Here is a 12,979-nt window from a genome sequence, read left to right as displayed (position 1 = left end):
CCGCCCGGCCCCGCCGCCGCCCCCCCGCCGCGGGGAACGGACCGGGGCGGCCCAGGGAGGGGCGGGGGGTGGCCCGGGATCGGGCCCGTGGTGCCCCCCGCGCGGGGCGGGGCTGCGAGAGGAACGGGGACCCGGGGGGGGGGACTGGGAGGAACTGGGGGGGGGGGACGGAGGAAGGGTTGAGCGGGGGCTGAGGGAACGGGGAGGGGCTGGGGGGACTGGGGAGGACTGGGGAGGGACTGGGGGGTACTGGGAAGGGACTGGGGGGAGCTGGAGAGGGGCTGGGGGGAGCTGGAGGGGCTGGGGGAACCGGGGAAGGACTGGGGGCAACTGGGGAGGTGCTGGCAGCAACTGGGAAGGGGCGGGGGGTAACTGGGGAGGGCCTGGGAGTAACTGGGGCAGCCCCAGAGGTAACTGGGCTGACAGGAAGGACTGGGGAGAGACTGGGGGAGCTGGGGAGGGGCTGCGGGTGACCGGGGGGAACTGGGGCTGTTCCGGGGGTAACTGGGCCGACGGGGAGGACTGGGAGTGACTGGGGAAGGACTGGGGGTGACTGGGGAAGGACTGGGGGTGACTGGCGGGGGACCTGGGGGGGACTGAGGAGGGGCTGAGGAAAATGGGGTGGGGGGTGAGGGGTAACTGGGAAGGCCCTGGGGGAACTGGGGGTAACGCAGGGCAGCGGGGACTGGGCTGACTGGGGGACTCAGGGGGAAGTGGGCGAGACTGGAGGGAACTGGGCAGGAACTGGGGGGAGACCGGTGCGACCCGGGGGGGCCAGGGGAGCCCAGGGGCCCTGACAGGACTGGGGTCCCTGGGGGGGGGGGGCGGGGGGGCCCCGGGGGCGGCTCCCCCCGGCCCGGCCCGGCCCGGCCCGCACCGTCGGGCGCCGCCATGGGCGGGGGCGGGGCTGGCGCGGGCGCCCCCTGGCGGCCCCCCCCGCCCCCTCGCTCCCCCCCCGCGGTCTCCTCCCCCCCCCCCCCCCCGCCCTGCGGCCTCGCGCCCCGCGGGCCCGTGAAATGGCGGCCGGAGGGCGGCGTCGCCATGGCAACCGCCGCCCCGCCCGGGACGAGTCCCCCCCTCCGCGGCTCCCGCCCGCACCGGCGGCTGTCGGGGCTCCGGGGGGGCGGGGCTGCCCCTCCCGACCCTCCCGTCCTGTCCCTGCTGTCCCCTGCTGTCCCCTCCTGTCCGGTCCCATCCCACCCCATCCTGTCTCATCCCTCCCGTCCCGTTCTGTCCCGTCCCACCCCACCCCCTCCTGTCCCGTCCCATCCCCTCCCATCTGTCTCATCCAGTTCCAGCCCAGCCCATCCCACCCATCCCGTCCCCATCCCATCCCATCCCATCCCATCCCCTCCCATCCCATCCTATCCCATCCCATCCCCGTCCCACCCCATCCCATCCCATCCCCATCCCATCCCATCCCATCCTATCCCATCCCATCCCCATCCCCATCCCATCCCATCCTATCCCATCCCATCCCCGTCCCACCCCATCCCATCCCATCCCCATCCCATCCCATCCCATCCTATCCCATCCCATCCCCATCCCCATCCCCATCCCATCCCATCCCATCCCATCCCATTCCCATCCCCATCCCCTCCCCATCCCATCCCATCCCATCCCATCCCACCCTGTCCTGCCCCACCCCATCCTGTCCCCTCCCGCCCCGCTGCAGCCGCGTACCTGCACACAGCCCCGGCAGCGTCCCCCGCGTGGCAGCAGCCCCCCGGCACACGGCCTCGCTCCTGGTTCCGGCCGTGGGGACCCCCGGCACGGGGTGACAATGGGGGGAAGTCGGTGACATGGAACACGGGGAAGGGCAGGAAACCCTTTGGATTGCGGAAAAAGGGAGGGGACGAGGGGGACGGGACGGGGCCGCATCCCGTCACTGCAGCGATGCCGGAATGGGGGGCACGGGCTGCCCACCAGCACCCATACTTGGGGCTTGGGGGGTTCAACACCCGTCCCCACCCACACAGGGGAGCGACAGCAGGCGGGGACCCAACCAGGGACCCCCTGCCTGGCCCCCTCCCGGGCTGTCCCAGGGAGCCACAGCCCCTGGCTGGGGGTGACACCCGTCGGGAGGGGACACCGGGAGCGGCTTTGGGACAGGGGCTCACTGCCACCGGGGCTCGGATGTCCCGGTGCAACTGGGGAGACTGGGATCCAGGGGCAGCTACTGGGCAGAGGCAGTGCCTGAGCCCGGCTGCCGGAGGGCCCCACGCTGTACATATGGCGGGATATACGTATACTTATTGTGTCTCTTTATTTCCCACTAGTGCATCTGCGTCGTGATCGGCCAGAGGGATCAGGATGTGACCACTGGTGCTGAGTTCATGTGAGCGCTGCGTGTCCGTGACCCGTGCTGCCGGCCACGTATATATGGGTATATATATACACACACACGCACACAGACAGCGCATGTATACGCCATCAAAGTACATATGTGTATATCCGTGGTGTCCCCGTGTGCTCGTACCAGGAGCCGCGCTCAGCCTCGCTGCCGGCACCAGCCGGGTCACGGAGCTGCGGCAGCCGCCCTGCGCTCGGGCTGCCGATCCAGCACGATGCTTTTCCCCTGCCACGCGCCGTCCCCTGCGCTCGCCCCTTTTCCCTCCTCGCCGCCCCTGGCATCTCTGTCCCCGCACCCCTCCCTGCGTGGGGCAGCCCCATCCCGCCCGGTTGCTCCAGAGAGCGGGGGGATTCATCCGGGGTCACTCGCTCCGGCTCTGCCAGCACCCGGCACGTTTGGGCTGGCTGAGGAGCCCCGGCACCCTCCGGTCTCAGCCCGGCAGCAAAGCCAGGGACCAAAGGCACGAGTGCCACGTCCCTGCCCTGGCTCTGACCCACGGACAGGCCCCACGGGCTGCCCTGTCCGCGCCCCACATTTGGTCCCAAGCCAGAACAACCCCTTGGGCCTTGTCAGAGCTCGGGGGGGGGGGGGGGGGGGGCTCTGGCGGCTGCCCCCCGGGGAGGCCAGGCTGCACCGCGGCCAGGGCTGGGAGAGGGGACCGTCCCCCTGTGCCGGGCTCCAGCAGGGAAGAGCCTGGGGGACGCTGGGCTGGGGAGCTCCGGGAGGGGCAACGCGTCTCCCCCAGCACCCGCCCAGGAGGGGAACGGGAGAAACGGGAGCTTCCACCAGGCAGGGCTTGGGGCCCTGCTGCGGCCGTGGCCACCAGCCCGCAGGGCACCAGAGGAGGGGGGAAGCAGGGGGAAGGTGGAAGAAGGGACACGGGGACAGCTGAGGTCTGGGTGCAGAGACCCAGGAGCAGCCCAGGATGCTGGTGCCATTCGGGCCAGAGCCAGCCTCGGGGCACGGGGGGGCCCGGGGCCGTGCCAGTCTCCCCTCCGCAAACACCCCAGGAGCGAGGGGACCCTCCCCGGCACGCCCCCACGGCCAGAGGAGGGGGTGAAGGCGGAAGGGGCGCAGCCCACCCGGGCGCAGCGCTGCTGGGGAAGGGCAGGACCCTCCTGGGACAGCACAGGGCACCCGCTGCCCCCCACCAGCCCGCACCGCGTTCCCCGGGACGCGCGAGGCCCTGGCGCAGCGAGACAAAACGGCGCGCTGCCCCGCGGAGCCAGGCCTGGCACGAACAGTTTATTGGCAGCCCCGGTACAAAGAGCTTGGGTACGTGCGAGCGAGGAAGCGGCGATGCAAATCCAGCGCGGCCCGGCTCGGCGGCTCCGACGGGGCAGCGGGCACGAGAGAGCCCGGCGCCACGTGCCAAGGTCCCTCCAGCTCCACCGGGATGCCGTGGGGCGGCGTGGGGCCAGGCTGCCCTGTCTGGTGAGAGGCGAACCCGCAGCGTCGGCGGCTGGACCCTCAGCGGAGCACGCCAGGGCTCTTCTTGCCCACCGCAGCGGGCCACAGTCAGTGCTGGAGGGCCAGTCCATGACATCCCAGCTCCGAGGCGCAGGGCAGCCCCGCAGCCGCACACACCGGTGCTTCTCCCGGCATGGGACTGTGCCGGCTCCACCCTGCAGCAGAGCCTGGCTGTGGCCGGCGACTCCTCAGCCACTGCTGCAGCCCTATTTGCGCGTGGCGCAGGCCAGCTCCCGGAGCTGCGACATTATTCTTGCCTAAAACCGAACTCTGCTTCCAGCTGTAGCAGCAGCAGAGAAAAAGCTTAAAAACACGAAGCCCAAATGCCGGACACCAACCACAGCAGCCCCAGAGCCACGGCGAGCAGCCTCGTTTGCCGGATCTGGCTCCCCGGATCCTTAGCGCGGACAGTGACAGACTTGAGCAGAGCCCGCTCGGCTCGTGCGGTTCACCAGTTCTGCAAGTTACCTGGAAAATGCTAATAAATAACAGCCGGGCGCCGGGCAAGGGGGCTGCAGGCGTCACCGCAGGAGAGGGGCGAGCAAGGACGAAACACAGAGGCCAGCGAGGGGACCGGGGCTGCGATCACTCACCCGACACGGGCTTCAGAATGGAAACACTGTATTGACAGACTTTACAAAAGTTATTACAAAACACAATCACGAACCAGCAGCTGACGATACACAGCGGAAGAGACACCACCTACAGCCACCTCAGGAACAACACCGATTAGCTCCGAGAACTCAACCAATATTTACACAGACGTTTGAAAAACTCCGGTCAGTTATCTCATACATTTAAGTGTTTTAGATCAACTGTGAAATATAGTGCCACACGTTTCCTTGTAGTATAATAATAATAATAATAATAATAATAATAATAATTAATAATAATAATAATAATAATAATATACTACGTCTAGATTAACTAAAAACCAAACAGCTCTTTACAGGGGTTAGGAGAAGTTGCTTTCACTCGTCTGACTTACCTGAGTGTGAGACCAAACCCAGTTAAAAAATAATAATAAAATCGCCTTCATTGACAGGAGTCCGTGTGACGGACCAGCGGCTCCGTTCCCTTGGGCCAGAGGGAAACTACAGCCCGACTGGTGCCAGTAACATCCTTCGAAAGAACAGAGACGTGTCCTCCTCGGGCGAGTCACCCGACCACGCCTCCACGCGCTGCCCTTCCCGACTCCTCCTGCTCCAATGTCCTCAGCCCCTTCTCCTGCCCGTCCTTTCCTCCTGCACCTACTTTTTCTCACCTTGCTCTTTGCCGCTCTCTCCTCTCCGCTTTTTTGCCTTCGACAAATCCTGCGTCGTGCCCCTAACCACGTCTCTGCCTCGCCTCTCTTCCCTTCAGCCCAGCCCTGGCCTCGCAGCACGGGGCTGCCGTTCGAGGCGCGGCAACGCAACGGGAGCGGGCGGCCGGTTGCCTGGGAATGGCACCTTCCTTCCCTCCCTCCCTCCCTCGCCTTCCAGCCTTGCGGTGAAACGAGTGGAAAAAAGAAAGCGAAAGCTCGTCACTCCTGAATATGCACAAAGATAGGTGGGGAAACACCTGCTAAATACGGACCCCAGAGAATCGCTCGGGATTATTCTCTACAGGCAAAATCCAAACCTGCGTAGGGGACAACTAGTACAAGGCCTACGCCGCTATGGAAGTCCCACGTAACCCCGCGGGGTTGAAGAGGTGCCTAGGCCGTCCGATCAGAGTTTTTAAGAGGAATTCCTTTGATGCTTCAACAAAGCGGGCTTTGTAGCATGACCACATGGATTAGCTGCGATACAAGTTCACCTCCCATCATGCTGCACGTCCACCTGCTAGACCGTTATCGTAACCGTGAGCCCTTCTGCCCCGGCCTCCCACCGCAGCGCTACTGCTTAGTTTCTTTTTTCACGCAGAAGTGGCCGGTTTGAGTTGCCGACTCCAGGTTGTGCTGCGAATCCTCCATGGGCCGGGGGTTGCGGGAGTGGATTTTCTGGTGACAATTCAGAGACTCTTTGTAGCGGAAGTGCTTCCCGCAGACGGGACACTGGTAGGGGGTCTCCCCGGTGTGGACCCGCCAGTGCTTGAGCAGGTGGTCCCGCCGGATGAAGCTCTTCCCGCACTCGGTGCACTGGTACGGCCTCTCCCCGGTGTGGATGCGCTGATGGCGGATGGCTTTGGAGAGGTCTCGGAAGTCCTTCCCGCAGTAGGTGCACGTCAGCGGCCCGTCACCCTTCCCCGTATGGAGCTTCTGGTGCAAGATAAGGCTCACTTCCAGGCTGAAGCTCTCCTTGCACTGGGAGCAGGTGTACGGTCTCTCCACCATGTTGTTCACCTGGTGCCTGACAAAGCCGTACTTGAAACCAGAGCTCTTCTCCCCATCGGGGCGCTTGGACGGTTTGGAGCGGGAGGGCCCTTGGGCTTTCGTAGGGGTTGTTTTGGATTTCTGCCTGAAGCTTTCTCCCTGCTCCAGGGAAGTGCAGGCTTCCTCGCTGGCGTGCGCTTTCTGATGGGTGGCAAAGAGCTGCTTGTCCAGGAAGCTCTCCCCGCACTCGCAGCAGATGTACGGCCCCTCGACTGCGGCCGCCTCCTCAGGAGCGTCCTTCTTGGCCAAGTCTCTCCCGCGGCGAGCGGAGCGCCTCAGCCCGTTGCCCGTTGCGGTTCTCTGCTGCGGGGTCGATCCGCTCCGGCTCTTGCTGCTTGGCTTTATCTCTTCCTCTGGGCTTGAGAAAACCTCTTCCCACTTTCCCGCCAATGAGCTAGGAAGCTCAAGGCTTTCGGGACCTTCCTCATCACACTGCTGTTCATCTGGCAGAGCAGAGACATTCATGTCATTTCTTTGAGATAAGAACTGCCTCATTATTTAGACCGCAATTCTCTCGGGGCAGAGGCGGTCTCTGCTTTGCACGCTCAGGACAGTGCCTGGCACTACGGGGTCACAAGTCCCATCTGGGAGCTACCTAAGCAGTACTGGAATACAAACAAAGCCAAAGTATTTTGACTTAGAATCATGGAATCGTTGAGGTTGGAAAAGACCCTTAAGACCATCAAGTCCAACCGTTAACCCAGCGCTGCCAAGCCCACCACTACACCATGTCCCTGAGCACCACGTCCACATGGCTTTTAAATCCCTCCAGGGATGGGGACTCCACCACTTCCCTGGGCAGCCTGGTCCAGTGCTGGACAACCCTTCCATGAAGTAAAATTTCCTCATATCCAGTCTAAACCTCCCCTGGTGCAACTTGAGGCCATTTCCTCTCGTCCTGTCACTTGTTACCTGGGAGAAGAGACCGACCCCACCTCTCTACCCCCTCCTTTCAGGCAGTTGTAGAGAGCGATGAGGTCTCCCCTCAGCCTCCTTTTCTCCAGGCTGAACAACCCCAGGTCCCTCAGCCGCTCCCCATCAGCCTTGTGCTCCAGACCCTTCCCCAGCTCCGTTGCCCTTCTCTGGACACGGTCCAGCCCCTCCATGTCTCTCTTGTGGTGAGGGGCCCAACACTGAACACAGCATTCGAGGTGCGGCCTCACCAGTGCCGAGCACAGGGGCACGGTCACTGCCCTGCTCCTGCTGGCCACACTATTGCTGATACAAGCCAGGATGCCCTTAGCTTTCTTGGCCACCTGGGCACACTGCTGGCTCATGTTCAGGCGGCTGTCGACCAACACCCCCAGGTCCTTTTCCTCCGGGCAGCTCTCCAGCCACTCTTCCCCAAGCCTGTAGCGTTGCATGGGGTTGCTGTGGCCCAAGTGCAGGACCCGGCACTGAGCCTTGTTGAACCTCGTACAATTGGCCCCAGCCCATGGATCCAGCCTGTCCAGGTCCCTCTGCAGAGCCTTCCTCCCCTCCAGCAGATCAACACTCCCGCACAACTTGGTGTGGTCTGCAAACTTACTGAGGGCGCACTCGCTCCCCTCATCCAGATCATTGATAAAGGCTTCTTGGGAGAGCTCACACCTCTCAATGATGAGACCTCTATATATAACTAGACAAAGGGAAAAAGTGGGTTCCTCAGCAGGAGGTGAAGCAGAACTGGTCTTTGAGAACATGTGGTTTAGGATAAAGGCAAAAAAAAATTGAGGGAAGGGGAATAAAAACTCTCTTCCTTCTGGGCTTGTACAGTGTCTGGGGCCAAAGGATCTCCCATGGTATAAGTGGTAACTCAAAGCAACGGCCAAGGATCCTGGCAGACGGAGGATGAAAAGAGCCCAGAGGATCTGGGGATGTGGAGAAGAGGGCTGAAAAAACCACAGGTTTCTGCAGAGTGTGAGAAGGTAAAGCTGTGCCAAGCATTCGTGTGCCCAGAGAAGACCGCTCAGCACTCCCTATCACAGAGCTCTTCATCTGCTTGTCGCTTTGCTAGACATCTAAACGTGCGGCTTGAAAACGGGCCACTTCGCTTGCGCCAGGCTGAAATTCTGGAAAAGCATCAGCCAGAAGAGTTGAGCTGCTTCCGAGAATGAGGCCGGGAAGCCAAAAGCACATCCTAGCAAGGGACGCTTCCCAAAGCGGCTCACGTGTCCCCATGCTTCAGAGCAGGGACCTGGAGCGACGGGGCGGTGGCAAGGACACGCCTTTTGCTGCGCCACAAGAAGCCTCACATTTGGCTGACAGAGAAAGCTGGAAAAATATCACTGTAGGTATTCGTGGAAAAGACTTTTAAGAACTTTGTTGCTAACGCCATCGAAGCTTGCCTGCACTACGCGTGCTCCTGCTCGTCTCCGCTTCAAGGCCGACCAAACGCACTACCCTGCCGTGTGATGCGACACCGTACAGGTGATCTGCACCCCCTCACCAGCCCACAGCCGCTTTCACAGCCTGCTGCTCACGTACCGCAGCTTCTTCTGCACGCGTGCTATCCATCTGCCTCGGCTGCCGTCCAGCTCCCACGCTGACCCTCGAGGCAAGCCTGGCAGAGGCCGCGGCGAAGGCAGGATCTCACCCCGGGCAATCCCCAGCAAGTGCCAAGAGCCTGAGCCCGCCTCTATCTCCCCCTCTGCGCAGTGCTCGGCAAAGCTCTGTGCTTCAAACTCACATGTACTAGGGACCTCCATGCTTTCCTCTTCTTCAGAGCCCTCATGGCTTTCAGCCAGAGTCTCTTCGTATTTACTCCATGAGCTGTCATCAGGACCAGGAAAGGAAAACTCTGTGCACAAGAGAAAGAACGACAGGAGTTTACGCTCACGCCTCCCAGCTGCTTTACAGAGGATTTCAGGAGAGACGGCCACAGCGCGTAAGAGCCGACTAGGAAAGCAAAGTCACCCCTGTACCCAAGAACAGAGCTGGCAAAACTCAACAGCAGAGGCAAGCGGAAGAGCGTAGACAGGCGGTGGCAGCCACGTGTCTGCTTCCCACCTCCCCACTGGGTCTTAGGAACCTTATGGCTCACCGGTGCTGGGGTCTGTAGGGGTTTCTCCTCCCTCAGAGTCATCCTGATCCTCCGCGTTGGGATCCTCTCCTTGCTCGATCCGTGACAGGAGGTCAGGCTTCGAAATGGCAGCATCTGCACGTAAAAAGAGGATCAGAACGTTTCCTTTGCCCTCGCGGGAGAGAGACTCTCAAACCTTCGCCCACCAACCTTCCTTCGCTGCTGGGGATGACGGGTAATGGAAAGAGAGGCTTAAGAAGATGCTCTCACACATCTGCACCGCTCACCTTGTCTGGGCCCTGGGAACATGAGCGGACTGCAGGAGCACACTCTGCTCAGGTGAGGAGCACCTCCCAGCCTGCAGCGTGAGGAGGAGAATAAGAAAATGCATCTGTGCTTACCTCCAGGCTTCCTTTCTTCTCCTCTCTGCTAAGGTCCGCGGATCCATTACAATGGGGACTTCAGCTCGGGGACAGCCTCAGAGCTGTCAGCCAGCGGCAGCAGGGGAAGTGCCCTCCCCATGCGGATCCCTCCAGCCAGGACCGCTCCATCCTACTCGTCCAAGTCACAGGCTGCTCGCGGATTTTGGTGGGGGAAAGGGGACAATCACAACCTCTCCTAGGGCGGAGAGCGGAAAAGGTCTTTTCCAAACAAGTGTCTGTCTCTGGGTATTCATTTCCACTGCTGCTCTGGTGGATCCGTTTGCCTTATACGAGGGCCAAACCCCTAAACCTCATTACTCAAAGGAAACCTTCAGATGAAGCACAGATACATTTTTCTAAGCTCCAGGCTCAGATCCACAGATCCCCTTCAGCGGGACTGTTAGATTCCTGCGCCTCTAGCGTAGGACGCAGATTGGTTTTTAAACAGGAGAACGGGGGGGAAGTATTTATCCTTCACCTTTTTCCCTTGCACGCAGGGACTGCAGAAGACCTCTGTCCAAAAAAATAAAGGAAGAAAGGACAAAAAAGGACAAAAGGCCTGGATCGCTCAGAGTTGGATGGCCAGTGGCCTCAGCACAGGGAGGAGACGCCTGTCTACCAGGGACTGCGTCTGTGCTCCCACCCACTGCACGCAGACGTCCAGCCAAGGCAAAGTCATTTCTCAGAACACACGTAGGTGCTCGTGAAGGCAACGTGTCCCCCAGAGGGAATCCCCGCAGCCGGGACTGGAAGGAGCGAGCAGAGCACGTTTAGCCCTGAACGCGCTGCCCTGAGCTGCCGGAGGGAAAGCAGAAGGCAGAGCCTGCCTTTGCCCGCTGCTTCTCCCCAGCTCTACCCCGGCACTACAGGAGCAGATACCGCAACAGCTTGCACAAGAAACGTTCCCTGGGCTGAGGCTGGGGTCAGAGAGCACCAAGGCAGGCAGCTGACAAACCTCGCTCTCCCCCCTTATGAAGGGCTCTGCAGCTGAAGGACTGGTCACCCACAGAAGGGGCTGGAAGGAAGCTCAGAGGCAGGGCACCCCTCTGCTGCCCTAAGCGGCGAGCGGGCTGATGCACCCAGCGCAGCGGATCTGTGGACCTTTGCGTGACAAAGAAACTCCCCTCTTCCCCATCTTTACTCGGCTTGAGGGTTCTCTCGCTTCCCCTCCTCCTTACGACCCAGGTGCTCGCTCGGCTCCTACCGGCCACAGAGACCGTCAGGTCACTGCAGCGATGCTCGTGATGTCCATCCACCGCTCAACTGAACCGGTGAGGACTGAACTAATCGCCAGAGCTGCTGTTGAAAATCGGCACAACGCGTTGCCCGACCAGCACACCCTCCCCGATCCCGCCAGGCGCAGCGGTACTTCCATCCACCAGGCCCCGGGAAAACCGGGCGCATCAGAAGGCTCAGGGCAAACCCCAGCCCGTCTTTACCCATCGAGATGACGGCCTCGTAGTTGCCTTTCATGATATGCCTGTAAAGCTCCTTCTGCCACTCGTTCAAGCTCTTCCACTCCTCCTCAGAGAAGTTAAACGAAGCATCGTTGAACGCCACGGGAACCTGCAATTAGAGCATCATACGCTCAGACATTTTGCTTCTTGTTAAAGAAGACACCTGGGGACGTTTTCTCATTCAAACTCCTCAGGCACCGCACAGGACGGTTCCATGCAACGCCCGCCCCTCCCCACGTGCCTCGCTCGGCCCCCTCCCTGGCTCAGGCAGCCTCACCCCTGCCTGCAAAGGACACGATGGGGTCCTCCTTCGTCACCTGCCTGCACCTCGCCCCCTGCTCAGCTTTCTCGTGCTGCGGACGACGTCTCATGCACAGCGCCCGACACGGGCCCTTTTCCCACTTCATTTTTGACACGGTAACTGTCAAACGGCAGTTTCTGCCGCAACTGCCTCTGAAGAGGAACTGGGCACACGTTACCGAACCCAGGCAGGCACGCAGGGCCGAGCCGCGCAATTCCGCATGACTCAAACACGGCTCCAGCCACACTAAGGAGTCCGTGACCCCGCACGGAGCGGCCGACGCGTTTTGGCGAGGATCACGCGTATATAACGAGTGGTGCGCGATTAACACGAAGGGACCTGCCCTGGTGCTTCTCGCCAGGCGCTAAAGGAAAGACACCGCCGCAGGGAAGCTGTGTCCTGCTCGGCACTGCAGCTTGCCCTGAAACGGGGCTGCGAGCGCAGAGTCCACGCGGAACAACCCCGTTTCAAAGACGGAGCAGAGGACCGTTACCTTGGGGACCTCCCCCTTCGCCCCCGGGGGCAGCCGCAGGATCCAGAAGTTCCTGTTCTTCAGCAGGTTCTCCATGTTCTCCAGCCTCTTCTGCAGCTGCCCGTACTCCTGGATGAGGGTGCCCAGCGCGGTCCATTTGCTCTCCAGCTGGTTCCCGAACTCCACCGCCGTCTTCTCGCAGCCGATCAGCTTGGTTTCCGCCATCCTCATCCTCCCCTCCAGGTTCATCAGCTGGGCGGCCTGGGCGTCCACCTTCCTGTCCACGGCCTGGATCTCGGTGACCAGCGTCAGGGAGATCTCGGCGGCCGGCAGCTCGGCCTCCCCGGCGGGGCCCTGCTCGGGGGCGGGCAGGGGCTGCTCCAGGGCCAGCTCCTGGGACTCCATGTCCCACTCCAGGTCCTGCGGGGGCACAGACAGGGCCGTGGGCTCCACCGCCCGAGCGGGGCGGCACCGCGGACGACGTCCGGGCGGCCGCGGGGTGAAGGGGGCTCCGTGGGGGACGGGACGGGCCCGCGCCGGCGCCGCGGGCACCTCGGGCCCGGCCGCCGCCGGGGGAGGGGAGACGGGGCCAGGCCGGGGGGCGGCGGCCGGGGGGGGGGGGGGGGGGAGAGAGGGGGGGGGAGGTGGCGGCGGCAGCGCTTACCTGAGCGGGGGCCCAGTCGGCCATGGCCCTGCGGGGCGCGGCGGGCGGCGGCGGCGGCGGGGGCGGCGGCGGAGCGGAGCGGGCGGCGGCGGCGCGGGCCCGGCGCCTCCTCAGCAGCGGCGGGGCAGAGCGGCCATGCCGAGAGCGCGGCGCACGCTGGGAGCGGCGGCGGGCGGCGCCGCAGCGACACCTAGCGGCAGGCGGACCGCGCAGCACCGGGGACGGCGGAGCGGGAGGGACCGCGCCGGAGCAGCCCCCGCCGCCGCCGCCGCAGCCCCCGGCCCCGCGCTGATTGGGCGGCGGCTCGGCCAATCCGCGCGGCGCCCGCTGGCGGCGGCCCAATGGCGGCGTAGAGCGGGGCGGGGCGGGGCGTCACGCGCGCGGGCGTGCCGGTACGCGCGCTCCCGCCGCCGGCTGCGGGGCCGCGCGGGGCGGGGGCGGCGGCGGGGCCGGGGCTGCACCGGGCCCGAGCGGGCCCGACCGGAC

General features: G+C 63.1%; 1 protein-coding gene across 2 annotated transcripts; it reads right to left on the bottom strand.

Moving 5' to 3' along the window:
* Positions 1-3,556: 3,556 nt before the first annotated feature.
* LOC142405162 (zinc finger protein 783-like) lies at positions 3,557-12,657 on the bottom strand. 2 transcript variants are annotated; one of them, XM_075492120.1, is made up of 7 exons: positions 12,494-12,657; positions 11,851-12,249; positions 11,039-11,165; positions 9,199-9,312; positions 8,845-8,955; positions 7,705-7,794; positions 3,557-6,619 (listed from the first exon to the last, which is right to left on the bottom strand). In XM_075492120.1, exons 1-7 carry the CDS (start codon positions 12,515-12,517, stop codon positions 5,700-5,702), a joined length of 1,785 nt encoding a protein of 594 aa, XP_075348235.1. In that variant the 5' UTR covers positions 12,518-12,657; the 3' UTR covers positions 3,557-5,699. The 2 variants fall into 2 exon arrangements, with proteins under 2 accessions (XP_075348235.1, XP_075348236.1); XM_075492121.1 differs by lacking the exon at positions 7,705-7,794 and having other exon boundaries at positions 3,562-6,619.
* Positions 12,658-12,979: the final 322 nt, after the last annotated feature.

The sequence above is a fragment of the Mycteria americana genome, chromosome 2 (genome assembly GCF_035582795.1).
Source record: "Mycteria americana isolate JAX WOST 10 ecotype Jacksonville Zoo and Gardens chromosome 2, USCA_MyAme_1.0, whole genome shotgun sequence".
Lineage (NCBI taxonomy): Eukaryota > Metazoa > Chordata > Aves > Ciconiiformes > Ciconiidae > Mycteria > Mycteria americana.
The sequence above is the reverse complement of the archived record's forward strand: the minus strand, read 5'-3'. Positions and strand labels throughout refer to the sequence as shown.

Excerpts from the sequence above, each read along its gene's own strand:
- LOC142405162 (XM_075492120.1), bottom strand. The coding sequence starts at position 12,517 with ATGGCCGACTGGGCCCCCGCTCAG. Across the intron at positions 9,313-11,038 it reads CGAGGCCGTCATCTCGATGG|ATGCTGCCATTTCGAAGCCT; the intron begins GTAAAGACGGGC and ends TTTTACGTGCAG. Across the intron at positions 8,956-9,198 it reads CCCTACAGACCCCAGCACCG|AGTTTTCCTTTCCTGGTCCT; the intron begins GTGAGCCATAAG and ends TCTTGTGCACAG.